Source organism: Oncorhynchus nerka, linkage group LG11 (assembly GCF_034236695.1).
Source record: "Oncorhynchus nerka isolate Pitt River linkage group LG11, Oner_Uvic_2.0, whole genome shotgun sequence".
NCBI classification, from domain to species: Eukaryota; Metazoa; Chordata; class Actinopteri; order Salmoniformes; family Salmonidae; genus Oncorhynchus; species Oncorhynchus nerka.
This window is the reverse complement of record NC_088406.1, coordinates 43351176-43379158: the sequence shown is the minus strand read 5'-3', so window position 1 is coordinate 43379158 and position 27983 is coordinate 43351176. Positions and strand designations below refer to the sequence as shown.

At 44.2% G+C, this 27983-nt stretch overlaps 1 protein-coding gene across 2 annotated transcripts; it reads left to right on the top strand.

The window, feature by feature from the left end:
* Positions 1-27983, top strand: LOC115136909 (tyrosine-protein kinase BAZ1B-like). 2 transcript variants are annotated; one of them, XM_029672817.2, is made up of 21 exons: positions 1-101; positions 1740-1859; positions 3248-3364; positions 4304-4448; positions 4564-4771; positions 6950-7071; positions 7337-7534; positions 9547-9720; positions 9999-11571; positions 12613-12751; positions 12980-13113; positions 18087-18198; positions 18364-18462; positions 18655-18835; positions 19084-19269; positions 19963-20110; positions 22554-22701; positions 23015-23133; positions 25214-25350; positions 25476-25582; positions 25853-27983. In XM_029672817.2, exons 2-21 carry the CDS (start codon positions 1741-1743, stop codon positions 26439-26441), a joined length of 4755 nt encoding a protein of 1584 aa, XP_029528677.2. In that variant the 5' UTR covers positions 1-101; position 1740; the 3' UTR covers positions 26442-27983. The 2 variants fall into 2 exon arrangements, with proteins under 2 accessions (XP_029528677.2, XP_029528676.2); XM_029672816.2 differs by lacking the exon at positions 1-101 and having other exon boundaries at positions 975-1859.

The following is a 27983-nucleotide window of genomic DNA, read 5'->3' as shown; positions in this document are numbered from 1 at the left end:
TTAACAACTAAGGAAGGATTTTCCACTTCACTCATTCCCTAAACCCCGGTCGGCCGAGTCTTCCTCGCTAGAGTTCCCGAATGTGGCTGAACAAACCAGAGGTAAGTCATTTGCGGGTTTAGGACTACAACAACGATTTTTTTTATAACTAACCCAAGATGGACCACAGCCTGACGTTTCAAATTGAAACAAATGAGTCATAGTGGGCAGAACAAGCAGAGAGGGGTGCAGAGCCAAGCACGAGCTAGCGAGATTACTCACTGCCTGACCATTTCATTTTCTTACAGCTCACGTTGCTAAACCACGCCCCTAATAGGATATAAGCGCTCGGTCAGGTAGTGACAAATTAACAATTAAAATCAATAAATCGCGTGTCCAAAATGACTTGTCATTTGAAATAATGTGCGGCAAATCTAATTATACTGGGGTTATGAAACTGGCTCCATGACGTTTCATTCCGGAGGAGGGTACCATTTTGTCTCTATTGTTTCCAACCTTATTTCAAAGATTGTTATGAATAAACCAAGACAGCCTGTCGTTTCAAACGGGAACAAATGAGTCATAGTGAGAAGAACAAGCAAGGAGGTGGGGTCGATCTAGAGATCCTATTGGCGCGTCGGGTGCTTCACATTTATACATCCGGTAAAATATCTTCCTCCTTGTTCTATTTGTGATAGAACTCGACAGTTTGTAGAGTCACAGATAGAACAATGAGACAGATATTTCACCAGAGTGTGAAGCATCCGGTTGGCGTTTCCACTCCCTACCAAATATGATGAGAGGAAGCCCAGTGACCGGCAGTTGGAGAAGATGGATTTTGGCCGACAATTATGCTAATTTTCTCACCGAAGAAACATTTAATCTTAATACAGTTTTATGTGCCCAAAACTAAAATATGTTACGAACAGCGTGGACTAGGTTTAGTAGATTTGACCCTTTGCCAAAGTTTATTTTAAAAAATGCCGTTGTTTATAGAAGGAGTGCAAGGGCGAAGTGAGTTACGGAAATATGCAAACACATGCTAGAACACGCCAATAGGATCGCTCTTTATGAGACCAATTGAAAACGAGAGGGGCGGGATAAATCTAAAGCCGCTGTTTGCTGTCGGGGAAACTGAGTTTTGGGGTTGTGCAGAATTTTGCCGGGCGGGAACTCCCGCCATTTTTTCAACCCAGGTGATAACCTCTTGGATATTTCTATTAAGTTGTTACAACACTTTACTGTTATTGTAACAACTTCAACTTTCAAGGACGGAAACTGCGAGTCAAAAAAAAAATCGCTCCATTAGAAGAGGCCTAGTCTTTGGAGAACGGAGAGAGCGCGCCAGATCCCCTAACGGGAACCTCCGCTGTTGCCGCGAGTTGGAGAATCCTGTCAGCTCGCCTCTCCATCCTCCTTTGGGACTAGCTAGCATAAGTTTATCCGTATAGCCTACCCGAAGAGTCCATTATCAGTTCACACTTTTAAACAGCTGTTTTTGACAAGTTCGTGTTGATAAACAATGACACAACTACCGGCGAACAGAACAAGGATGCGATTTGACTGCTAGCAAGAAGTGCTGTGTTATTGTTTTGCAACGAGGATTTAGCCGACTGGCTAGCTAGCTTGCTACACGTTGAATGCTCCTGGAATATTTTGGGATACTTGACTACATGCTAAGGCCACATTGTGATATTTTGCGTAGTTTTGTACTAGGAGTTTTATTTGTAAAGACGTCATCGCTGCGGTTTCGTACTCAGGATGGCACCACTGCTGGGCCGGAAACCCTACCCGCTGGTTAAGCCGCTAGCCGAGCCGCCAGGCCCAGAGGAGGAGGTCTACATAATCGAACACACCAAGGAGGCCTTCAGGAACAAAGAGTATCCTTTCACATTATGGCAAAGCCGACTCAGTTCGCCAGCTAGCTGACTATCAAAGCACAACCATTATGTACACTAATTGGGACTTCGCGTTTTGTCAGTGTTTTAACATGTTATTCACCTTCTGACCTGATGTTTATTAACTAAATACTGTAGAACGTTGTCTTTGTCGTAATATGAGCACACAGTGTTATTTCGTAGCCGAAGTTGTGCTCTCTTTTCAAAACTAGCTAACTAGACAAACAGTAGCTAAGTTAACTACTACTAGATTTATTTGAGAATAGTACTATCCAGCAATCTATCGAGCTGATTTATGCCTAACTGGTTTGGGTAATTCCCAAGATCTGTTTTAGTTTGTTATGGCGCGTTTGTTAGCATAGCTAGCTAACTTTACAGAGTAGATTGAAGAGCAGCTAACTACAGACAGACAACGTCACAGATTACATCACGTCGGTTATGACACTAGCTCATCAAATCGGTCTGATTTGACATGCAGATAAAATTGGCATGTTTGACTTGTTGTAAATACAAAGGTTATGACGACATGTAAGAAAAAGCAAACGTGTCTGTGCCATGAACCACTTTCCAATCAAGTGTAGCCGGTGTAGGCTGCCTGGCATGCCCGATTGATATTAAACATGTAACGTTATCGTTCAGGTTGCTCAACTGTGTAGTAACAATGCAGTTCAATGCGTTGTTTTGAAGTCCCCTAGCCCTACTACCAATAGTTACAGAAGTATTTTGGTGCCCCACGTGAGTTCGAGATAATGTATTGCTCCAGGAGGCTGCATAACTTACTAGGCCATCATCACCACTTTTTGTGTTTCTAGTCTAAAGGTACAGTACACTAACCTAATTTGATAAGCAGCTAATTGAGCCGCCTGTAAGCAAACCCTAACACTACTATCCCAATGTACACCATCATCAACCCAAAATGTTTGTGCTCTGCATTTTGTCAGTAAGTGTAATATAATGGGTGACGTTTGTACTGCTTAACATCTAGCTAGCCTATAGCCATTGGTGTTATAGATGCCAAAGTCATGATGATATCGGGACATGACTTAACACATTGCTTAGCCTCTACAGACAGGAACACTGTTAGATTTAGTTTCAGCTGGAGCACAGTGTTTCTGGGTATTACCCTGCACTTTGGCTCTGTTATGAAAGGATCCCGAATATATATACATGGTGTGGGATGTCCCTCACACTCACTTTTAATTATTGAGATCAACTGCTGCTAACATGACTAATTAATTATAAATCAGAGGTCTCTGGGTTTACCGTAGAGCTAACTGAGTCAAGTGACTAAGCGGATATTCCTATCCTGTATCCTAGTACTCATACTATGATCATTTGATCATGTTGTTATCCTGATGAAATGGCTACAGAGAGTATGAGGCGCGCTTGCAGAGGTACGCCGAACGCATCTGGACATGCAAGAGTACCGGCAGCAACCAGCTCACACACAAGGAGGCCTGGGAGGAGGAGCAAGAAGTCACTGAACTGTGAGTAACAAGCAAGTCTAGCTTGAGTGACATTACAACAGAAATGCTCTGTTTCAAAATGAATATAAATTGTTATTCTATACAGAGGCTAAAAAGATCTGTAGCACACACTGCTCACTGTCTCCCGTTGAAGGTCACACGATTCACAGCTGTGTTATTGGACTTTCCCCGTGCGCCTCCTTCCTTTCTATTTGCATGACGTATGGATTGAGTCATCCTTGAATCCAATGATGGGGAGAATGTCTTCATTTTATTTAATGAAAAGAGAGTGCAAAATAAGTGTGTGGCCTGGTCCAGAAACAACCCGTAGCACTTCACACCCCCTAGCACTTGTGTCCATCTGAAGGGATTGAATTAGGGAATGTTTTTAGACAAGGTCTAGATTCTCTCGTTTGATAAGTTTCAGGACAGTGTGTCCAGGTTGGCTGCTGTGGCATTGAGTGCTGCACTGTGGGAGGGAATGAAAGTTGGGTTCCATTTGTTCACGAATGACCTCAGTGCAGTGCCACAGCCAGGCTGTGCTCCACCAGCACCCTCGGCGCAAGCCATGCAGGATCAGCAACCGTATTTAAAGATGTCTATTTATACTATGTAGGGAAGCCTGGGTTTGAATCTGCTTCCCCTGCTGGAGAAGTGGTTGTGTACAGGTAGGGTAGGCATTGGTGGTCCCAGCATTCCGTTTCATTGAGATGTTACCATTTGTATTCATTCCTCGGCTCGGACTGCTGCGTGCATGTTTATGAATTACGGAAAGCATTTGCGGGTGACTCGAACAGTGAAAATAGCAATAGCCATACAAAGCCACCATCTGTCGAAATTAATTGCGTGAATGTGCACCAATAAACCCAAATCAGTTAGCATAAGAAGACTGTTTATTGCTGCCAATTTCAATCGAGTGTTCGATAAGTGAGATGTTTGACATGGGTGTTTTATGTCCAGGCTTCAGGAGGAATACCCACTATGGTTCGAGAAGCCCGTCCTGGAGATGGTCCATCACAACACGGTCTCCCTGGACAAGCTGGTGGACCAGGCCTGGGTGGAGATCCTCACCAAGTACGCCGTAGACGAAGAGTGTGACTTTCTGGTGAGGTTGTCTTTACTTTGGTCGAATGCTGTAACTTTTTTTTTTACACATTTCTTCACGTAATTAATCTGAAACATTTTTGCCCCCCTTCCCAAATTCTTTTTGGGCTCTTTAGGTGGGGAAGGAAAAGAGTTTGCGGGTTAAGGTCGTGAAGATACACCCCCTTGAAGGGAACGCTGAGGGGGAGACGTCGGAGAAGAAGCTAGAGGGAGCCTGCGACTCTCCTTCCAGCGACAAGGAGAATGCCAGCCAGGAGAACCAGAAGAAGGAACAACAGCTGACCAGAGAGGAGAGCCCCAGGGAAAGCAGGAGAGAGAGCCTCAGTGAGTACAAAACATTTGGGTCATGTTGTGCTAGAAATTATATTATTATATTTTGGGTAACCTGCACCAAAATCCACAACATAGTAGGGGTGTAAATGTTTAAATGAAATTGGGAGCCTTAACGTTAAGAAACATTCCTAACATAGTAGGGGTGTAAATGTTTAAATGAAATTGGGAGCCTTAACGTTAAGAAACATTCCTAACATAGTAGGGGTGTAAATGTTTAAATGAAATTGGGAGCCTTAACGTTAAGAAACATTCCTAACATAGTAGGGGTGTAAATGTTTAAATGAAATTGGGAGCCTTAACGTTAAGAAACATTCCTAACAGCTAAAACAATGTCCCTACAACATTCTTATGACAGTGCACTTATCACAAAACATATTATTTTCTGTGTTATAGCCTTAACCAGACAATATGCTATAAAAGCTTGGGAAACATTTTTTTAAAGGTAGACTCAGCGATATGAAGGGAATGCAGAAAGGAAACAACATAGTTGGTCAACTTATGCAACAACTAAGAGCGTTGAAGTGCAAGAATACTTCTCTGCTGTTTTGGTGCCCTGGCTACCACGCTGTTAACCGTGTGAATCAAGCCCATGTGCCGTGACTGTCAGGGCAACATGCTGCATGGTGCTCATCTCTATCCTAGCCTATTCATTGATAGGCCCTGTATTATAGAAGTTGCGAGGCATTGCAAGCCAAGAAATGATCTACAGCATTCCATTGCGAGAGACAGCTTTTGGTTGCCGGTAGATAGGCATAGTAAATGGTTCTGACTCTGTCTGCCTGTTGCCTGACCTGCCTATACTGTGCCCCTCTGTCACCTCCGTTCCAAAAATACTGAGTCTTAGGAATCAATTCCTAGCGGAATCTAATCTTGACACTGCAAAATGCGAGTGAGCTTGCAAGGAATCGTAGTTAAGTTGGGGAAAATGGCAGAGAGAGGCAAGCGACGGCAGTGAAGTCCTCTATGGCAATACTTTGAGAAGTTAAATGAGAAGGAAATGTTAACTTTGCAAGATAGAATTGAGGTACAGTAATGGTAGTACAGGTGCAATGTTTAACCATCTGAAAGGGATGCACAGTGAGACCCAAACCATTGCTGGCAGCAGCACAGCTTCATTGTGAAATGTATGATTTTTTTTGTAGTTGTAAACGGAAAACCGCAGAAAAAAATGTAAATGTCAGTTTAAACAAACTCGTTCCGTGGAGGGCCGTGTCTGGGGGTTTTCGCTCCTCCCTTGTACTTGATTGATGAATTAAGATAACTAATTAGTAAGGAACTCCCCTCACCTGGTTGTCTAGGTCTTAATTGAAACCAAAAACCAGCAGACATTAGGCCGGGGGGGAAAGTACGCCCCCCCTTTTCTTCTCCCCAATTTCGTCGTATCCAATTGGTAGTTAGTCGTGTCCCATCGCTGCAACTCCCGTACGGACTCGGGAGAGGTGAAGGTCAAGAGCTGTGCATCCTCCGAAACACAACCCAGCCAAGCCACACTGCTTCTTGACACAATGCCCTCTTAACCCGGAAGCCAGCTGCACCAACGTGTCGGAGGAAACACCGTTCACCTGGAGACCGTGTCAGCTTACAGGTGCTCCAGCCACAGGAGTTGATAGAGCGCGATGGGACAAGGAAATCTCGGCCTGCCAAACACTCTCCTAACCCAGACAGCGCTGGGAAATTGAGCTGCCTCATGGGTCTCCCAGCCACGGCCAGCTGTGACATAGTCTGGAATCAAACCCGGGTCTGTAGTGACGCCTCAAGGTCTAAGTGCCTTAGACCACTGCGCCACTCGGGAGGCCCCCTCAAATAGATTTTAACAAAATATTGGTCCTCTAAAAAATACGGCCCTGCGTTGAATTTCAAAATCCTGACGTGGCCCTCGAGCCAAAAAGTTTGCCCACCCCTGCTTTAGGCCCTCCATGGAATGAGTTTGACACCCATTATTATTATTTTTAATGTCACATCCCTATAACACAGCACGTGGAGCTTTAAGACATGTGGGCTAGTTCAGAGATGGCTGTTTTCACATATTAAAGAGATTTGATGTCTATTGGACAAACCTGGATGATTCTTTTTTTTTATTCAAATGTACATGTAAAAATAGCATAGGATCCACACAAGCCTGATCTGTTGACATGTGTTAAAGTATACTGTGTGCTTGTTTGCCATTAGGTGATCGAGCACGGCGCTCCCCCAGGAAAACTCCCACCGCTATGAAGGAGGAGAAGAAGAGATGGGTGATGCCAAAGTTCCTGCCACACAAGTATGACGTGAAGCTGATCAGCGAAGACAAGGTTGGTGTCCTCTCCACTGTTTTAAAATGTCTATTGTTCACCTCCGACCATCAAGTGCACATTTTATGTAACTGGGTCGTGTTCATTGGTTACAAAATGGATTTAAACAGAAAGAGGCTGCCTGAACTTGTTGAATAAGAGACATATTTTTGTTTTTCGTTACCAAATTGATTAAAAAAAAAAAAAATCCATTGCATACTCTAATGAACACAACACTTGCGTCTGCTATGTAATTTATATAAATGTTTAAACCCTACACCAACAGGTCATCAGTGATGTCCCAGTGGACAGCCTCTTCCGGACTGAGCGCCCTCCGACCAAGGAGATCATGCGCTACTTCATCCGCCACTATGCACTCCGGCTTGGGATGGGAGAGACGGCCCCCTGGGTGGTGGAGGATGAACTGGTGAAGAAGTTCAACCTGCCCAGCAAATTCAGCGACTTCCTCCTGGATCCACACAAGGTAAACCTGGATTTATATGGTGTTTTGTACTTTTGTTTGTTTGTCCAAAAACCTCCACATATACTCCTGTTGGTGTAGGAGCTCTGGATTATGTGATGAAGAATGAAAATGTAGATAGAATACAACACTAAGACAAAACGGGGGAAAAATATAGCCTTTCAGAAAGTATTCATACCCCCTGAATTCTTCCACTTTTTGTTCTTACAGCCTGAATTCAAAATAATAATAACAATATCATCTGTATACACTGCCCCATAATGACAGTGAAAACCTGTTTTTACAAAATGTTGCTAATTTATTGAAAATGAAATACAGAAATATATCTCATTTAAATTACTGTTCACACCCCTGAGTCAATACTTTGTAGAAACACCTTTGGCAGCGATTACAGCTGTGAGTCTTTCTGGGTAACTCTATAAAACTATTTCACACCTGGATTGTGGAACATTTGCATTCTTTTTTTGTTTTTTTTGTTGAATTTTACCCCCTTTTTCTCCCCGATTTCGTGGTATCCAATTGTTAGTAGCTACTATCATGTCTCATCGCTACAACTCCCATACGGGCTCGGGAGAGACTAAGGTTGAAAGTCATGCATCCTCCGATACACAACCCAACCAAGCCGCACTGCTTCTTAACACGGCGCGCATCCAACCCGGAAGCCAGCCGCTTCAATGTGTCGGAGGAAACACCTGGCAACCTTGGTTAGCGTGCACTGGTCCCGGCCCACCACAGGAGTCGCTGGTGCGCGATGAGACAAGGATATCCCTACCGGCCAAGCCCTCCCTAACCCGGACGATGCTAGGCCAATTGTGCGTCGCCCCACGGACCTCCCGGTTACGACAGAGCCTGGGCGCGAACCCAGAGTCTCTGGTGGCACAGCCCTTAACCACTACGCCACCTGGGAGGCCACCAACATTTGCATTCTAATATAATATCTTCAAGCTCTGTCAAATTGGTTGTTGATCATTGCTATTCAACTATTTCCAGGTCTTGCCATAGATTTTAAGTAGATTAAGTCAAAACTAACTCGGCCACTCAGGAACATTCCCTGTTTTTGTGGTAAGCAACTCTAGTATAGATTTGGCCTTAGGTGATTGTCTTCCCGAAAGGTGAATTAATCTCCCAGTGTCTGGTGGAAAGCAGACTGAACCAGATATTCCTCTAGAATTTTGCCTGTGCTTAGGTCCATTGTCTTTTTTTTTCCTTTTCTTTTTTTCTGAAAAAGCATACACAGCATGATGCAGCCTCTACTATGCTTTAAAATATAGAGAGTGGTACTCAGTAATGTGTTGTGTTGGATTTGCCCTAAACAGAACACTTTGGATTCAGGAGAAAAAGTGAATTGCTTTGCCACATTTTTACTTCGGTGCCTTATTGCAAACATTGTTGCAAACAGGATGCCTGTTTGAGTATTTGTATTTTGCAAAGTCTTCCTTTTCACTCTTGTCAATTAGGTTAGTATTGTGGAGTAACTACAATGTTCTTGATCCATCCTCAGTTTTCTCCTATCACAGTCATTCAACTCTGTAACTGTTTTAAAGTCTCCATTGTTTGGCCTTATGGTGACATCCCTAACCGGTTTCCTTCCTCTTCGGCAACTGAGTTTGGAAAGATGCCTCTCTTTGTAGTGATTGGACGTATTGATACACCATGCAAAGTGTGAATTTAATAACTTCACCATGCTCAAAGGGGTATTCATTGTCTGCTTTTTCTTTTACCAATCTACCAATAGATGCCCTTCTTTGTGAGGATTTTGAAAAACTCCCTGTTCTTTGTGGTTTAATCTGTTTGAAATTCACTGCTCGACTGAGGGATCTTATAATTATCTGAATGTGTTGGGTACAGGGATGACGCGGTCATTAAAATTATAATCAACACCATTATTGCACACAGTGTGTCCATGCGACTTAAGTCGAGCAGTGTGAATACTTTCTGAAGGCATTGTATGCATGTTTTTATGAAACATTTTGTTTTTAATTCTGTCACTAATATTTTTTTTTTTTGTCTTCTAGTTTTTCGCAGAGAATCCAGTCTCAACCAAGCGCAGGAGCCTGAGCTCAACGGAGGGCAAACCCAGTAAGAAGCTGAAGACCTTGAACACCCCGGGAGGAGTGAATTCAGGGAACGAGAAGAAAAAGGATTCTCTTGGCATGCCCCTGAGCCCCACGATCTGGGGCCACATGCAGGTTTGTCAAATTGTATTCTTTATAAAACCACGAATCCAGCAAAAATATCTGCAAATCAGATTACATCAGCATGTGCTGATGTAATCTGATTTGCAGATATTTTTGCTGGATTCGTGGTTTTATAAAGAATCTTAGTTCACCTGGAATATGACTGTTGGTAGATAAACACAGGCTTTGTTTTCCTTATTTGACCATTGAGAATTTAAATGTTCAGTAGAATTTGCAGATTTAGTCTGTTGCTTTGGATTGAATCAATAATGCATCCATTTATATTGTAGATGAAAATGAATGGCTCGCCTCTGAAGGTAAAGAATTCTGGAACCCCCAAGAAAAGAGATGGTGGGGCCTCTGTCCTCTCCTCTCCAAAATCCAGCAAAAAACCCAGGGATAAGAAATCTGCTGCTGGCAAAAAGACCCCTGGCAAGAGTGGTCAGAAGATATCCTCCAAAAAGGATGAAAAGGGTGGAGGTGCCAAGAAGCCCAAGATGAAGCAGATGACCCTGTTGGACTTGGCCAAGAACCCTCTCTCCGCTGGAAGCCCCAAGAAGAGAGCCCGGAGCACTGGCCCAGGGACCCCCAAACTGGGCAAGCCCCTCCACCCCATGGCCCTGCATCTGCTGCGCTACTACAAGGAGCACAAGGGCAAGGAGGACAAGAGGAACGCCATGTCCTGTCTCATATCCAAGGCAGCCAAGGCCCTCTCGCCTGAGGACCGAGGCCGGCTGCCAGAGGAGCTCCAAGACCTGGTCCTGAAGCGCTGGGAGCTGCTGGAGCAGAAGAAGAAATGGGCGGCCATGAGCGAGGAGGAGAAGCAGGATGTGATGAGGAAGAGGCGTGAGGAGATCAGGGAGAAACTCCGGGAGAAGACCAAGGAGCGGCGGGAGAAGGAGCTGCAGGTGCGCCGTGAACAGCAGCGCCGCTATGAGGACCTGGAGATCGAGGGCGGCAAGGCACTTCCTGTCTTCAAGCTGGTTGACATGCCAGAGGGCCTGCCCAACTCCCTGTTCGGAGACGTGGCCATGGTAGCGGATTTCCTCAACTGCTACGCGGGCCTGCTGATGCCCGATGACCAGTACCCGGTGACGGCAGTGGCCCTAATGGAGGCTCTGGCCGGGGAGAAGGCAGGTTTCCTATACCTGAACCGTGTGCTTGTGGTGCTGCTGCAGACCCTGCTGCAGGATGAGCTGGCTGAGGGCTACAGTGAGCTGGACATGCCCCTGTCGGAGATCCCCCTCACCCTCCACTCTGTCTCGGAGCTGGTGCGCCTGTGCCTGCGGCCGTGTGACGCCCACGGCGATGACTCTTGCCAGGGCTCTGGGGGGGATGACTGGGGCCCCCTAGGGGGATTCGACCAGGTGGTAAGCGGTGAGTTCCTCGAGCAGCTGGAGGCGGTGGAGGTGTTTGAGCTGACGTCGACGGAGAAGGCCAGCCTGCTGGTAGCACTGTGTCACCGGATCCTCATGACCTACTCGGTGGAGGACCACGTGGACTCCATGCAGCAGCGCTCGGCCGAGCTGTGGAAGGAGAGGTTGGCCTCGCTCAAGGAGGTCAACGACCGCAAGCGGGCTGAGAAGCAGCGGCGTAAGGAACAAGCCGAGGTCAAAGGCGAGGAGGCTGCCAGTGGCGACACGCCATCAGCCACCGCCGGCGACACACCATCAGCCACCGCCAAGGTGGAGAAAAAGAAAGAGGGTAGCGCTAAGAAAGAGGTGAAGAAGGTGAAAGCAGAGCCAGTGGCCGCGGAGCCGGTGGCCACCGAGTCGGAAGACATGATCAGTACGGTGAAGAGTAGGAGGCTGATGTCCATCCAGGCCAAGAAGGAAAAGGAGGAGCAGGACAAACAGAACAAGGGTAAGGACAGCTGGGAGTATTGTAGGTCATTAGACTGGGCCATTTTTCCTGTTCAGATCACATGGTAAGGAAATACTCCTATCACTAGTCATAGAAAAATATTAAACATGTAAACAGCAAACATGTCGTCCCCCATGAATGATGCAGCGCTTCCCATTAGCCAATCAGTGTGATTTTGTAAATGCCAGATCTCCATGGCAAGACTCATCATTCGCTCACTTTTAGTCAAAATCGGGCCGTTGCTGTTTGAGATCTCGTGGGTTAGCTAGACTCATCCCTGAGCATGTGTGCCAAATATCATCACTCTTGAGTCAAACAGTTTAAGAGGGCTAAAAGTGTCTGTTATATCGCCACCATGTTGTCGATATGAATGTTCTTGCATATGTTATGTCTTGACAGTGTTTGCAACATGTGTACCAAATATTGTTATAATATGAATGTCTTTTGACTGATTTATATGCATTTGTATCAGACAACGTGAAAGTTTATTGGTCATTAGTCTTGAAAATACTGCGTTGAGACCTTTGTCCATAGATGCCACATCAAGTTTTGTGTAGATCGGTCAGTTGGTGCCAGAAGAATAGCGTTGAAGTGTTTTTCACAAATTCAAAATGGCGGTGTCCCTGAGGCCCCTAAGTCACACAGGGTGAGGGGCTTGACCTTTCAAATTTATCATTTTCAATCTCTTGTTACAGCGCCAACATCTGACCAATCAGTGTAATTTTGTAAATGCCAGATCTTTATGGTAAGACAAATCATTCACACAAGTTTAATCAAAAATGGGGCCAATATGGTCTGAGGTCGCGTGTGACTAACGTACTAACAGACGGAGACCGATCCAAAGTCCTCTCCCCGATTTTTGTTGTGGAGGACAATTAGAAAAGATGAGATGACTGGTTGAATTTGAGCCAAACAATGCTGAGTCCGTGGTTGCATAGGTGATTTATGCAATGGGAATGCTCTGTTATGTGCCTATTTAAAACAAAGCGTCTTTTTTGTTTGTTGTCACCGGCTCCAATAATTCAGTTTCTCTCCCCTCAGAGCGCATGGAGAAGGAGGCGGAGGAGGAACGTGTCCGCAAGCAGAAGGCTGCAGCAGAGAGGGCCTTCCAGGACGGCATCGCCAAAGCCAAACTGGTGCTGAGAAGAATCCCACTGGGAACTGATCGAAACCATAACAGGTCAGCACGCACACTTCAATGATGCACAACCGGTTCAGGTGTTTCATTTACAGTTTACTCTTGATACATGCACATCACTTATATGGTATAGTGCACGCATCCTCAATGGTCCCAAGACTTTGGATATATTAGGAATCAACAACTATGTCAAATGTAAACTAAATTAATGTCACGGTTGGTTTATATTACCGTCGGTATTGATCTTCTAGCTCTTTGTGTCTGTGTTAGGTACTGGCTGTTTTCTGATGTGGTGCCTGGCCTGTACATAGAGAAGGGCTGGGTGCACGAGAGCATTGACTATAGCTACACCCTCACCCTGGAAGAGGCTACAGCCGAGCCTGAAGACGAGGAGGAGACTAACGGTGAGTTATTACACTATCACATCTGAAAGTCTGCAAACCATAAGCTGTACTATGTTTAGTGCCTCATGTCCCAGAAGCGTAAAGGAATATAATTAATAAATATAGCTGTGAGCAGCAATGACGTATTACAGATGATTTTGAGCATTAGTGTTACATATGCAAAGAAGAAGTTGCTTATAGTTTCCTTGTTTTAGATATCAATACCAAATTCGGTGTGGTTTTTCTTTGGGATGTCAATTAGAAACAATGCTGAGTCCGTGGTTGCATAGGTGATTTATGCAATGGGAATGCTCTGTTATGTGCCTATTTAAAATAGCAACGACAAGTTTCAAGTTAATAGTCCACTGTGGGGTGGATTTACAGTGGTTTAAATGGACACAACATCTGATTTGGCAATAACTCCTCTTTTGATCAATCCCTTTGCTTTTTTAAAACATAGGTAAGACTTGAACCATGGGCTTACATGTCATGTGGTTCATGAGAAGATTTTAAAAGTATTTTTAGCATATTCGCGTATGGGCTAATATGCATCTTGGTGTAGTGTGACAATCTTTGAATACGTCCGTGTTATTTCCTTAAAATCTTCAGGGGCTATTGTGACGAGTCAAAAGACATTTAGAGTAAATCTGACTTTTAGTCCATGATTATTCTGAGCATTAGCGTTACAGGGCGGCAGGGTAGCCTTGTGGTAGGAGCGTTGGACTAGTAACCGAATCCCTGAGCTGACAAGGTACACATCCGTCGTTCTGCCCCTGAACGAGGCAGTTAACCCACTGCTCCTAGGCCGTCATTGAAAATATGAATGTGTTCTTAACTGACTTGATATGTAAAAAAAAAAAAGTCTAAGTGAATTGTTAATAGTTTCCTTCTCTTTTTTTTTTTGCGTATTAACTTTAAACTTTGACTTTGGCATTGATAAGCCATTGTGGAGTGGATTTACAAAGGATTTTAATTGACATTTAAAATCTTCTTTCCTTATTTATCTCTTAACTTAGGGGTTCCTAAACCTTTTGGCCAACTACCCCATTTTGATATCTGAAAATGTTTGCGACTCCAACCACGTTGGGGGGAAATGTATGTAATTATTAACAGCCAATGTTTATGGCAGTCAACTCAACGTCACATACTTTTAACGTGCGGCTATGACGGTCAATTGCAAATGAGTCTGACATAAGACACATTATCTCACCACCACTAATGAGATGGGTGTGCTTGATGCATGTCGCATCGGAGCGTCTGAAAACCATGGGGTGTAGTCGACAGTGTGCATCTCTGCTCAATCCAACCTGGATACATTTTTGGTTTTAATGCAGACGAGAGAACTTAACCCAGCTTCACATGAGTTTGATGGTGCTTCAAGACAACTGGGAACTCAGGAAAAACACGAGGTCAAATCATGACGTCGGTGATCTTTAAATCAGCAAGTCTAGAAAGAGGCCCGACTTCCCGAGTTGTATGACTTCAAGCTCTTTATTTTATTTTTTATATTTCATGTTTCAAGTTGTCTTGAACACTCTAAAATTATAGACTTCTGAGTTCCCAGTTGTTTTCAACATTGCATTAATGCTCGGAGGGAGACTGCAGGGTATTCCCTTTGTGACGAACCAAAACACCTGCAGGCTTGTGTTCAGTTTCCTATATATGTCTGTTACAGAAGCAAGGATACATTTTTCTTTTCATTACACAAAGTCTCTGTTTTTATATATCCATTGTGAAAGACAACAGTTCCTCTCTCAATATGAAACATCTTAAAACACTCCATCTTGGTAACCACCAAGCCTTGGTATGAGATAGAACATTGTCATGCTCTGATCCCATACCTCCACAAGGTTTGCAAACAGGCGTGCGCGCAGTGGTTGTGGTTTGATGTAGTTTAGAATCGAAGTTACCTTCCGCAGTAAATCTCTTGAGTTTTGTGCTGCCAGTTGCATATATCATAACAGTGCAGAAAGACTCATAACTAGAGTGCAGAGGCCTGCCCGCCATCTCTTAAGATAATTTATTCAGGCACGGTTACGTATTTTATCAAATAAAAATCAACATATAAACAAGGATCAGAATAACACTTTAGAGCGTCTGTTTGCTTGCATCGCGTGCGAGACGAGTGGTCCGTTGCTCAAGGAACGAGAGACGGTCAGACATTGCAGTAGCAGGTAGGCCTATATACAGTGCCTTCGGAAAGTATTCAGACCCCTTGACCTTTTCCGCATCTTCTTGGGTTACAGCCTTAATCTAAAATGTATCAAATTGTTATTTTTCCTCAATCTGCACACAATACCCCATAATGACAAAGCAGAAATGTCACACTTAGGTATTCAGACCCTTTACTCAGTACTTTGTTGAAGCACCTTTCGTAGCGATTACAGCCTCAAGCACCTGTATTTCTCCCATTCTTGTTTACAGATCCTCTCAAGCTCTGTCAGGTTGAATGGGGAGCTCTTTTCACGTCTCCAGAGATGTTCGATTAGGTTCAAGTCCGGGTTCTGGCTGGGCCACTCAAGAACATTCAGAGACTCCTGTGTTGTCTTGGCTGTGTGCTTAGGGTCGTTGTCCTCTTGGAAGGTGAACCTTCTCCCCAGTTTGAGGTCCTGAGCGCTCTAGAGCAGAATTGATCCTTTTCATACATTTTTGCTCCGTTCATCTTTGCCTCGATCCTGTCTAGTCTTCCAGTCCCTGCCACTGAAAAACATCTCCACAGCATGATATTGCTGCCACCATGCTTCACCGTAGGGATAGTGCCAGGTTTCCTCCAAAAGTGACACTTTGCATTCAGGACAAAGAGTTCAATCTTGGTATCATCAGACCAGAGAATCTTGTTTCTCATGGTCATAGTCTTTAGGTGCCTTTTGGCAAACTCCAAGCAGGCTGTCATAAGTTTTTTATTGAGGTGTGGCTTCTGTCTGGCCACTCTACTATAAAGTCCTGATTTGGTGGAGAGCTGCACAGATGGTTGTCCTTCTGGAAGATTCTCCCTTCTCCACAGAGGAACTCTAGCTCTCTGTCTGTGACCATTGGGTTCTTGGTCACCTCCCTGAACAAGGCCCTTCTCTCCTGATTGCTCAGTTTGTCTGGGCAGCCAAATCTAGGAAGAGTCTTGGTGGTTCCAAATTTCTTCCATTTAAGAATGATGAAGGCCACTGTGTTTTTGGGGACCTTCAATGCTGCAGAATTGTTTTGGTAACCTTCCCCAGACCTGTGCCTCGACAATCCTGTCTCGGCGCTCTACGGACAATTCCTTCGCCCTCATGGCTTGGGTTTTGCTCTGACATGCACTGTCAACTGTTGGACCTTTCCATAGACAGGTCTGTGCCTTTCCAAATCATGTCCAATCACCTGCTGTAAATTCAATTGGACTCTAATCAAGTTGATCATCTCAAGGATGATCAATTGAAACAAGATTCACCTGAGCTCAATTTTGAGTCTCAAAGCAAAGGGCCTGATTACTTACGTAAATAAGGTATTTCAGTTTTAATTTTTAATAAAGTAGCAAAAATGTCTAAACCTGTTTTCACTTTGTCATAATGGGGTATTGTGTGTAGACTGCTGAGGTTTAACATTTTTAAAAATTGAATAAGGTTGTAATGTAATAATGTGGCGAGTCAAGGGGTCTGAATACTTTCCGAAGGCACTGTATAGCCTATAAAATATGATAAAGAACTATCAAATAGCTAGGTAGCCAATTCAAAACATATCTTTTGAACTTTTTAGCTAATATTATCATATGTTGTCGGCATGTCCCAAAAGACTTTCCATCGACACTTGTGAATAAGGCCATGCAAAGTTGATTAATTTAAAACAGTTATTTTGAGTTGAATGTGAATCAAAATAATAATGTGAATTGGAAACAGTAATATTAGATGTAGCCTTTCTTTAGGATTCAAAACTTTTGTAGATATTTCCAGTTGATTTAGGCATCCAATGTATGGGACATTGCATCTCAATAGATTCTAGTCAGCCTGCGAAGTAAACACTAAGATAAGATAAATATGACTAAACTAAAAAGGTACATTTTACTGATGAAAATTTGTGGGCTTGCTTCAGCTTAATAAAAAGATTTGTAGCCTACCATGGCCATTTTGATCTGCTGTATTAAATGAGTGGATTATTTCAAAAGGCGTAACTTATTTGGTTGTAATGTCGCAATGTTATACAGGACAGCTAGTGGGTGTGTAGGCTGTTATTCTAGCCCCCCTCTGTTTGAGCAGGGCTTGATCAAAACCCTGCACATCCAGTAGCTTTCCATGCTGAGTGTTGACCACGTGTTTTATACAGCTGCCTAACTGGTATTCTACTTTTGTTGGGGGTTAAGTTCCTTCCACAACGACAGGAGATGGTACTTGGGATCAGAGAGTAGCCTCTGTGTCAATGCCACATTAAGCATACTTTTGTTACATGCACATATAGAGACGTCGCTAACGGTTGGTCATGGATATTTGGTTAAAAGTCATGAAATTCTATCTGTCAATGTGTATGAACCCTGAAGTTAAGAGGCCTGATTTTCTTTCCCCAAATTTCCAAAATGGAGGAAAATCAAACCTGATGGAATTTATGGGCCCTTGAGGCAAATTTGTTCCGCATGTAAAAGACGCCTACATACAACGTTTAGTCTCTACTTATATAACAGTGCCACCTATAGGCCAATCAGTGGCATTCTTTTAGACTAAATGACTCATGGTCCTGTAGTTTGTGTGCTTAGAAATGTTACCAATCTAGCTGTGAGTTATTTGACCATGTCCCAGAAAATTATTTGAATTCAGAGAATAACAATGTTTCACAGCTTTGCTGTGAACCCCTAAATATAATTGAGTGATATTATTAGTTGTAGTAGATGGTCTTGTAGTAGTTGCAGCGTTAAACCTGGGTCATATACATTAGGGCACACTGTAGAAAAACTAGAAAAATAAGCTACTCCTATTGGTCAAGTTTGGTTTGTGCCTACTGAACACGACCCTATTCTGTTGCTGGTTCTGCAGATGTTGAGGACAGTGGCAGTCTAGATGGTGCTTTGAGCGAGGGAGCCCACCAGGGGGCGCCAGCCGCCGTCTGCATCGAGACCACCACTCCCAACCAGGGACAGAACCTCTGGTAAGGAACTCACTGGCAGAGATGGTCATTGGTTGACTTGATAACTAAAAAGATTTGTGTGTCTTTCAATAACAATGTTGAAACGATACTTACACCAGAGAGCAGGTGATTCTATTTGTTCTAGGGCATACTATGTGATTACACCTAGCTTGTGTTGTGTTGAAGGTTTGTGTGTGATGCTCCACGGGACCTCGATGACCTGGTGGAGAGCCTCCATGCACAGGGTGTGAGAGAAAGCGAGCTGAAGACCAAGCTGCAAGTCAGGTGAGGAGACATAAGTGTTACATTCTACATTCCCTCCACCAATTCACTCGACTCCACACTTTACATTAAAAAATATATATATATGTTTTTTTGTCTTGTTCTATTTATGCAAATAGCCCAGAGTTTTTCCTGGTTAGGTCACATGGTAAAGGTATATGTGCGACTGACTGACTGGGTGTTGTACGCTGACAGGTACCAGGACATCCTCCACTCTATCAACCTGGCCCGCAAGGGGAACCCAGGGCTGAGGAGCTGCGACGGCCACCAGGAGCTGCTCAAGTACATGCGCAGCGACGTCATCGAGGTGGCCTCGCGCCTCCAGAAGGGCGGTCTGGGCTACATGGACGACAGCATGGATGAGTTTGAGAAGAAGGTAACTATTTAATCATACAATCAATTGACATGTTTGGACTCAGGACTTTATCCTGATCACTTATCTGGTCAGGTCGTATTGTCAGGAAACACTAATGGCCATACACATTATTTTGTTCAACCAACTTTTCAAGATCTTCCTCAATGCCCATTTACCTGTATTCGACTTTGTGCCTTGCACATTCGGCAAAATATGACCTCTGAACTTTACCATTCCCCTCTGACATCTTTCTCTTTGTGTGTGTTCAGGTGCGTGACCTGGAGAACCTGAAGGACTTTGGGGAGTGTGTCATCACTCTCCAGGCTTGTGTCATCAAGAAGTTCCTGCAGGGCTTCATGGCCCCCAAGCAGAAGAAAAAGAAGAAGCAGGAAGGGGAGGAGAGCAGGAAGACTGAGGAGGTGGATGAGGAGAAGAAGCTGGCAGAGGAGGCCAGGGTGAGTAATACATATTTTAGTCAGAACATGGTACGTTACCTGTAATTAAAAACAAGGCAACCCCCTTTCAAACAGCCTCTTATTTACAATTTTCTTGCAAGTATAACCCCTTTTATACATATCAGTGCGTAACTGGCAATTTGTATGGGGGGAGGGTTAAACCATGGGGCCTGTTTGCAATTCATATTAGGAAGGTATTAAACAATATTGTTATTGAATTTACCCGCCTAAAACAGATCTTTTCTCACAGACCCATGTGGTTACAGGGTCTGAAAATACAGGTTTCATGACTAGGTCTCGAGGTGGGTTGTAAATGTAGTATGTTTTTATTTTATTTGTACCCCTTACCTCTTTCAGGTGTAAGCAAAATATGGTATAAAGAGGATGGTATGGAAAAGTGTGATTTGTATCTGTATATGAAAGGGGTATTCCTAACGACTAATCCAGAATCCGATGTTTCTTCATCCTGCTAATGGTTAAGGATAGGATTGAAGCTAGGGTAATCTGTCCCTTGATCTGGTTTTAAAGGGCTGCTTCTACCCCCAAGCTGTATTTGAGCTTAAGGAGGACTGTCTTTTCAAATCTATGTTTATTTAAAGTGCATTTTAAACACACTTTTTTTCCTGTGAAAATCGATACAATAAAAGAGATTAAATAAACAAAGTCAATAATAGTCATTTGTCTGCTGTGCAGGTGGCGACGGCAGTAGAAAAATGGAAGACGGCGATCCGCGAGGCTCAGACCTTTTCCCGGATGCACGTGCTGCTGGGCATGCTGGACGCCTGCATCAAGTGGGACATGTCGGCGGAGAACGCACGCTGCAAGGTGTGCCGCAGGAAAGGTGGGTGATCCTCAATGTCCTGGAGCTGTCTGAAAACTGAAGAGAGAATTTTAAATGGTGTCAATGGAAAAACGGCATTCCAATTAGTAAGAAACAATTGAAGATAGTATCCTAAAAGTGGATCTAATTTGAACACTAAAGTCAATCAGATGAAGAAAACAAATATATATGTATGTAGTGTTGAAATCTATCATTAGGTGGCGGTAGAGCACCGTGTCCCAGCGTCTCGCTAAGAACACTTTTCACAGTATTGAGTCATCTACACCTAGGGTTTCCCAAACACGGTCCTGGGGTCCCCTCTTGATGCAAGTTTTGTTTTTGTCCTAACACTACACAGCTGATTCAAATAATTAAAGCTTGATGAGGAGTTGGTTATTTGAATCAGCTGTGTAGTGTTAGGGCAAGAACCAAAACGGGCACGCAGGGTGGGCCCGGGAACAGAGTTTGGGAAACCCTGGTCTACACTACAGCATTTGACTGTCATTTCCTGCCTGTTGGAGATTATCTGCCTGAGCAAAGTCCTGTGAAGACTTGGCGATTCACAAATGACCTTGCATCCAAACAACTACCCACTAAACCAGGGGTGTCAAACAAGGCCCACGAGCCCATTTCAATCCGGCCAGCGAGGTGGTTTGAGTAAAAAAAATGTATTTCCCCTGAAATGTTTGTTTATTCAATCTCAATCAACATTGAAATTACTAGAAGTAAATGGAGACTGTAGAAATAATGACCTGGGCCTCCCGTGTAGTGATCTAAGACACTGCATCGCTGTGCTGCTGGAGGTTCTGGGTTCGAGTCCAGGCTCTGTCGCAGCTGGGCCGCGACCGGGAGACCCATGGGGCGGCGCACAATTGGCCCACCGTCGTCTTGGGTTAGGTGAGGGTTTGGCAGGCAGGGATGTCCTTGTCCCATTGCGCACTTGCGACTCCTGTGGTGGGCCGGGCGCAGTGCCCGCTGACACGGTCGCCAGGTGTACGGTATTTCCTCCGACACATTGGTGCGGCTGGGTTCCGGGTTAAGTGGGCATTGTGTCAAGAAGCAGTGCGGCTTGGCAGGGTTGTGTTTCGGAGGACGCACGGCTCTCGACCTTCGGCTCTCCGAGTCCGTACAGGAGTTGTAGTGATGAGAGGAGACTAACTACATAAAACAATTGAATACCACAAAAAAAGGGGTTAAAATAAATAAAATAATGACCTAGATTTAGTCTCTAAAAAATATATATATATATTTTTTGTCACATACCCCTGGTAGCTACAGTGAAATGTGTTTTACTCTGAAGCTTGCTACAGTCATTGAAATGTAATTTAGACAGTCGGGTAGCATAGAAAAATCCAAAAGTGATGGATAGAGGACAGTATTTTTCACATTTGGGCCTTTGAGTCAGACCTCGAACAGGCAGAAACAAATTATTAACTTATATATATATATATAGATATATATCTATATATATATAGTCTTGTAATGACCGAAGAGAAGTTATCAGTTATCATCAAGTGTTGAGCTTTGCTCTAGTAAATAAAATGACCTTGATTTAACCAGTTATCTTATTGGAACACATTCTCTCTTCCAATAACAACCTGTACTCTCTCCAGGGACAGGGCTGATACCTCCTGTCCTTGTTCTGCGGGACATAGTTAGTCCCAGGCAGGGCAGGGGGATGAGCCCAGAGCAGGGACGGGGTAGTGTCACTACAGGTGAACTAGCAGTAGGATACTACAGTATAAGGCCCCGTAAGTGTTGATGTAATATAAGTACCAATTACTGTAAGTAGAAGTACAATACTCAAGGCCCTGTATGAAAATACACTACTCCCTCCTATCCATGTTGCTGATTTGACATTAGCAGAGTTGGTGTGGTGGAAACTTACCCAGTGATTTCAGGTTAGCCATGACTTATCCTTAGCCTTATTTTGAAGTTCAAATATTTGGAAATGAGACTGATTTCATATAGGTAATCAATTATTATGATGAATGCTTGTTTTGGTAGAGCTAATGAGTGAAACAAAAGTCACTCTGGGCCCCTTCTCCTGGGGATTTGACCACCTGTCTCATTGCAAACTGAGCCCTAGCCAAATGACCCTGGATGTCTCGGGGCATCTTGGTCCAATGCCATATCATCCCCTACTCCCTAGCCCTTTTTGTGTACCACTCAGATTTTTTTGTCACACCTGTCCCTGTCAAAATAGTTCCTCCACCTCTAATCAGTAACCACCTCTGGTCCTAACTTGTAGATCTGAGTCCTGGGCTATGAGGTATGCAGCGTGGGTGTTTTTTGTTTGTTCAGTTGGAGCTTTTGCACACGAACTCCGTACAGAGGCTTCTCCTTATTTCATATGAATAACTTTAGCTGGTCTTAGTGACTTTATGTATACACATTTCATTGTCTTGAGTTAATGACTCTTTACTGAGTCTGTTTGTGATGATAATCTCAATCGTGTCTTCAGGTGAGGATGACAAGCTCATCCTGTGTGACGAGTGCAACAAGGCCTTCCATCTGTTCTGTCTGCGCCCCGCCCTCTACCGCATCCCCCAGGGGGAGTGGCTGTGCCCCGCCTGCCAGCCTGCCGTGCAAAGACGCTGCTCCCGCGGAAGGTAGGGGGTCACACAATAAAACGCATCACTTCACTGGAGGATTAAAGACTTAGCTGTGTCTAAACTTTCTTGTTCCTCGTCAAACACGACAAGCAAGCCGTTTCAATCTGAAGATGGTACTGTATAGGCCACTTGGAAAATACTTGTTTTATTATTTTGACCCAAAATCATACGATTCTGTTTCTAGTTTGATGTTCTTCCAAACCTACAGTGTGCGAAGAAAGAAGCCTGTTTTGCTGGTTGGGTGGTTGTTGGGTACCAATTGGATGAATGCTCTTTAACATAGAATGCTGGTGGCTACTTGTTGTTCCAGAAACTACAAAGAGGACACTGAGGAAGAGGAGGATGAAGAGGAAGAAGAAGAGTCTGAATCGGAGGACTCTGATGAAGATGACGAGGAGGATGCTGATTACAAGGCTGTGGGCCACAGCTGTGAGTATTATTGACCCTTGTGAGGAGCCTTACTTATCATAGCCCAATGTAACAGTACTAATGAGGGCAGGGTGGCCAGCATGTGCAGGGGTTTTTCCCAACCGAGCTACAGTGCCTAACATAAGTATTCACCCCCTTGCTGATTTAAAAAAATAAAAAATTGTATTATTACTTTTTAGTGGGAGTCTTGCCAAAAAACTGTGACTTTGTCACAAAAAGAACATTCTGTCTTCTTGGTAAGAAATTCTGGTGTAGATTTGGCTTTGTGTTATAGGTTATTGTCCTGCTGAAAGGTGAATTATCTCTCCCAGTGTCTGGTGTAAAGCAGACTGAAGAAGGTTTTCCTCTAGGATTTTGCCTGGTCTTAGCTCCATCCCTTTTCTTTTTATCTGGAAAACCTCCCCAGTCTTTGCAGATGTCAAGCATACCTATACCATGATGCAGCCACCACCATGCTTGACAATAAGGAGGCAGTTACTCAATGATGTGTTTGATTTGTCCCACACATGAGGCTTTTCATTTAGGCCAAACAGTGTATTCCTTTTCTGGGATAAAAGGATGCATTTGGTATTATGTATATTTGTATTCTTCTTTTCACTCTGTCATGTAGGTCATTATTGTGGAGTCACTACAATGGTGTTGTTCCATCTTCAGTTTTCTCCCATCACCTACTGCCTCATGGTGACATGCCTGAGCAGTTTCCTGCTTGTCCTTCAGTTCAAGAAGGATGACTATCTTTGTCTGGGTGGTTTAATACATCATCCACAGCATAATTCTTAACTTGACTATGCTTAAAAAATATATTTAATGTCTGATTTGTTATTGTTATCCATTTAGGACTCCCACCACAGGCCCTCTCCCACCACCCCCCACCTTTGACGTTGTCATTTTGCGATATTGTGTAGATGTGGGGGGGGGGTAATACATTTTCAGTTAAGGCTGTAGCACAATGTGGAATAAGTCAAGTGGTATGAATACTTTCTTAAGGCACTGTTTGTATGGGGTAGGGGTAGAGGAAGGGGTGGTCATTCAGTAATCTTGTCAACCTCTATTTTGACACAGTGAGCCCATAAACCTTTGATTTGTTAAGCCACATTTTACTCCTGAACTATTTTGGGCTTGCCTAAACAAAGGGGTTTATTTTTTTAATTATTTAATTTGTATTCGTTTGTGGAATTATTTCCACTTTGACATTTACGGAGTATTTTATGTAGATCAATGACAAATTCACAATTTAAATCTATTTCAATCCCTCCTTGTAACTCAACAGAATGTGGAGAAAAAAATCCCAAAGCAGGGTGAATACTTCGCTATCACACCCACTGTATATTTATTGAATCGGTGTAAGTGCAGAGTTGACATAGAAGCCCATACACTCTGAAGTGAACAACTGTGGACTAGGGCTCTAAGACTGGGTGGGAAGGGCCTGTTGTGGAGCAGTGGTTTTACATCAATACTAGGGCCCAGATTGTCTCCTATCCTGACCAGCAGACCAGGGAAAACTCTGAACAGCACGAACAATGGACACATTTCCATTTCACGAGTGCAGAGAGAGATGGGAATGACAGGAATGTGGTGCAGTATTCTGAGCCCATTCTCTCCTCTCGTCATTGTCTAAGTGTTATCATTGTCCCCCACCCCCTTTTGATCTGGTGGGCTTTTCACCCCCGGCTTGGCTTGACAGCATGTGGCAGAGTGATCCTCTGAGTTTAGGCATGCACGTAAGGTAACCACACACAACTGGATTTGGAAGACAGGGGTGGTTGATGGTTATAGTGCTGCAATAACATTGCGAACCAAACTGAGAGAGGATACGGCCTCGTGCATTTTGAGGTCTCTTGACTAGGCACAGCTCCCTCCCTCTGATCATTTGGGCTCGTTGATGAGCCTATTAGACCAGAGGAGATCTGTTTTTAGGATGTCTGTTGAAAGATTTCTTTTTTTTTTACACATCTGAATTATGTTTGACCATTTAACTTGTGATTTATATCTTCATCCCTGTTCAAACAGGTACAACAAATGGGGCTGACTGAAATGTTTTCCTGATGGTGTGTGTATTTAACTAGACTCTTCTTCCCAGTGAGATCAAGGAAGAAGACCAAGCACTCTAAAGCATCGAAGGTGTCCAGTAAGGGTGGATCTAAGAAGCATACTCCCCCCAGTAAACCCAGGAAACAGAAGGCTGCCCATAGCAGCCCTGCAGACCTCGGCGAGCTGGTGAGAACACATCCATGGTTATAAAGACTTTGGTCTGGTGACTCCGACACACTGGTGCAAGCCAGCTTCTATGCAGATCATTTGACCCCTTCCCAACACTATGGTGTGTTTTTGGTTTGCTGCAGGTGCATCAGAGCTCAAAGACAAGTGTGCGTCGGCAGGCCCTGGAGCTGGAGAGGAGCGAGGAGATCCTGCAGAAACTGGTCAAATTTCGCTACAGCTGGCCGTTCAGGTGAGACTGATGCACTACTAGTCTGTTAGACTGGCATGCTGGGAAATGCCTCCTGAAAGTGTTTAAACTATGGCTTGACTGGTACAACTAACTTTGGACTTATACTCCTATCTCAATGTAACAACATACATTAATTAACTATATAAATATCAGACAGTTGATTTTTAGATTTTCAATGTAGGTGTCCATGTGAATTCCATAGCAATGGTAACAAGCTAACTAGATCTGAGACGGTAGACCTGACCCCTAACCTCCCCGTCTTCTCTCCAGAGAGCCGGTGTCAGTAGAGGAGGCGGAGGACTACTTTGACATCATCTCCAGCCCCATGGACTTCCAGACCATGCAGGCCAAGTTCAGCGAGGGCCAGTACCGCCACGCCCAGGACTTCCTGGAGGACGTCAAGCTGGTGTTCTCCAACGCTGAGGAGTACAACCAGACGGGCAGCTCAGTGCTCTCCTGCATGGCCAAGACGGAGCAGAGCTTCACCGAGCTGCTCCACAAGCTGCTGCCCGGCCTCAGCTACCTGCGCCGCCGCCAGCGGAAGAGAGTCAGTCGGACCCCCCAGGTCTCAGAGGATGAGGAGGAAGAGGAGACGCCGAAGGTTCGGAAGATGCCTAATGGGAAAGGCAAGGTGGGTCGGCCCAGGAAAGCAGTGGTGGAGCAAAGGAGGAGAGAGGAGGAGGAGAGGAAGAGCAAGCGGGCGGCGGCCTCTTCCTGCCGGAGGGACTACCGGGAGCAGGAGAGCGATGGCGAGGAGTGCGACAAGCGGAGAACTCTGCAGCGTGGGGCTGGTGGCGAGGATAGTGACGAGGAGAACAGGGCTGGCCACCGACATTCCAAGCGGCAAAAACGCTCCTAATGAAGTCCAGGGTGCTTTTTCTGTTCTGTCTTTTCAAATTTCTGCCCCTAAATGAAGCAGAACCCACCTCCCAATTCCGAGGAAATGGGGCTCAACTTCTCAGATGGAGTTTTTTGTGATTTTGGTTTTGTTAATATTTTTTAGTATAAAAAAAAGAAACTGATTTATATTTGTAATGCGATTTAATATTTTGACATTTTTTCAAACCAAGAAATGTACATTTAAGATGAGAGGATTTGTCAGAGCTCTTAGAGACCACCCCCACACCTTACATTCTGGTCATCCTCCCAGGTTTAAAGTTGCGTCTTGGGCTGAGAGAGATGGGCTGGTAACCGTTGTCCAGGATAAATTAGTTCTATGTCGATGTACAGTCATCATTCTCTGGTTTTGCTTTTTTTGAAGTGACTTAACACTGGCCTTTGGGCAACCCAGCCATGTGAGGCCACCAAAGACCTTGGCGTATACGTCTGAATTCTTTCTTCAGGCCACACACACACACACACACACACTGCCTAGCCATCACTCTGCCTAAGCATTGAACCAGATTATCCAGGTTTTTACATATGCAATTCAGTTTCCAGTGTTATTGACAATGAAAAGACCTATTGTACAAACAGCAGTACGTTTTAGTCCCCTCTTTCTCCAGATGGCTCTGTTCTGGATGCAGAAACACATGTTTATCTGCAGTGTCTCATTCCTGGTCCACCGCGGTACCTGACCTTTCACCTCCATAATGTCCTCAGGTTGAGTAGTTGATTCTCCTTCAACTCAGCCCTGTAGTTCTCTCCCTGTAAAACTATGCCTGCCGCCTTAATTTTCACATGTCCACTGTCTCATTAACATTTATAGGCTTTTATTATTTGAAACCACATACAAGGATAACCATGGTCTAAATGCATGGAAACGTGCTTGTTGATTTTAAATGTGATTTTCGTGTTCAGTGTTTTGTTGCACATCTGTCTGAATTTGATTCAAACGCAGTGTATGAGAAATACTTGTGAGCTGTAACCACTTCCTCGTTCACAAAGATTTGTCAGCGCTCATCTTTATGCCATCCATACAAAGTCTGGTTAGGGTCTAGTCCGAGGTAGGCGGTCTGTGTGGGGAGGAGGGTTCGTGGACCATGGGATGTGTTGTTAGGTTCACATTCTTCAGCAGCAGGTTATTCCTATCAGTTTCTATTCATTAGCACCAGGTGGCGCTAATGAAAGTGACTGCTCTCAGAATACCTGTCTGTTGTAAATGCTTTATTTCTGGAGGAACTAAAAAAAGTATTTTCCACTTTTTTTTGTGTTTTTTTTTGTATTAAGTCTCAACTGGGGTCGGGATTGGTTGGACAGGTGTGGGGCTCACATGTAAAGGATATGGGAGTTTAGATCTCCCCCTTTTTTTCTTTTTTTTTCCTTTGTTTTGAGGTAAATATTATTCTCCCAGCCATCACTGCCAATGGTACACCTTCTGATCCATCATTGCCTGTGGGGAGGAGTTAGCCAGGCTGACGTATGTTTTCTTTACTTTTTAATAAAACATCATACAATGGTA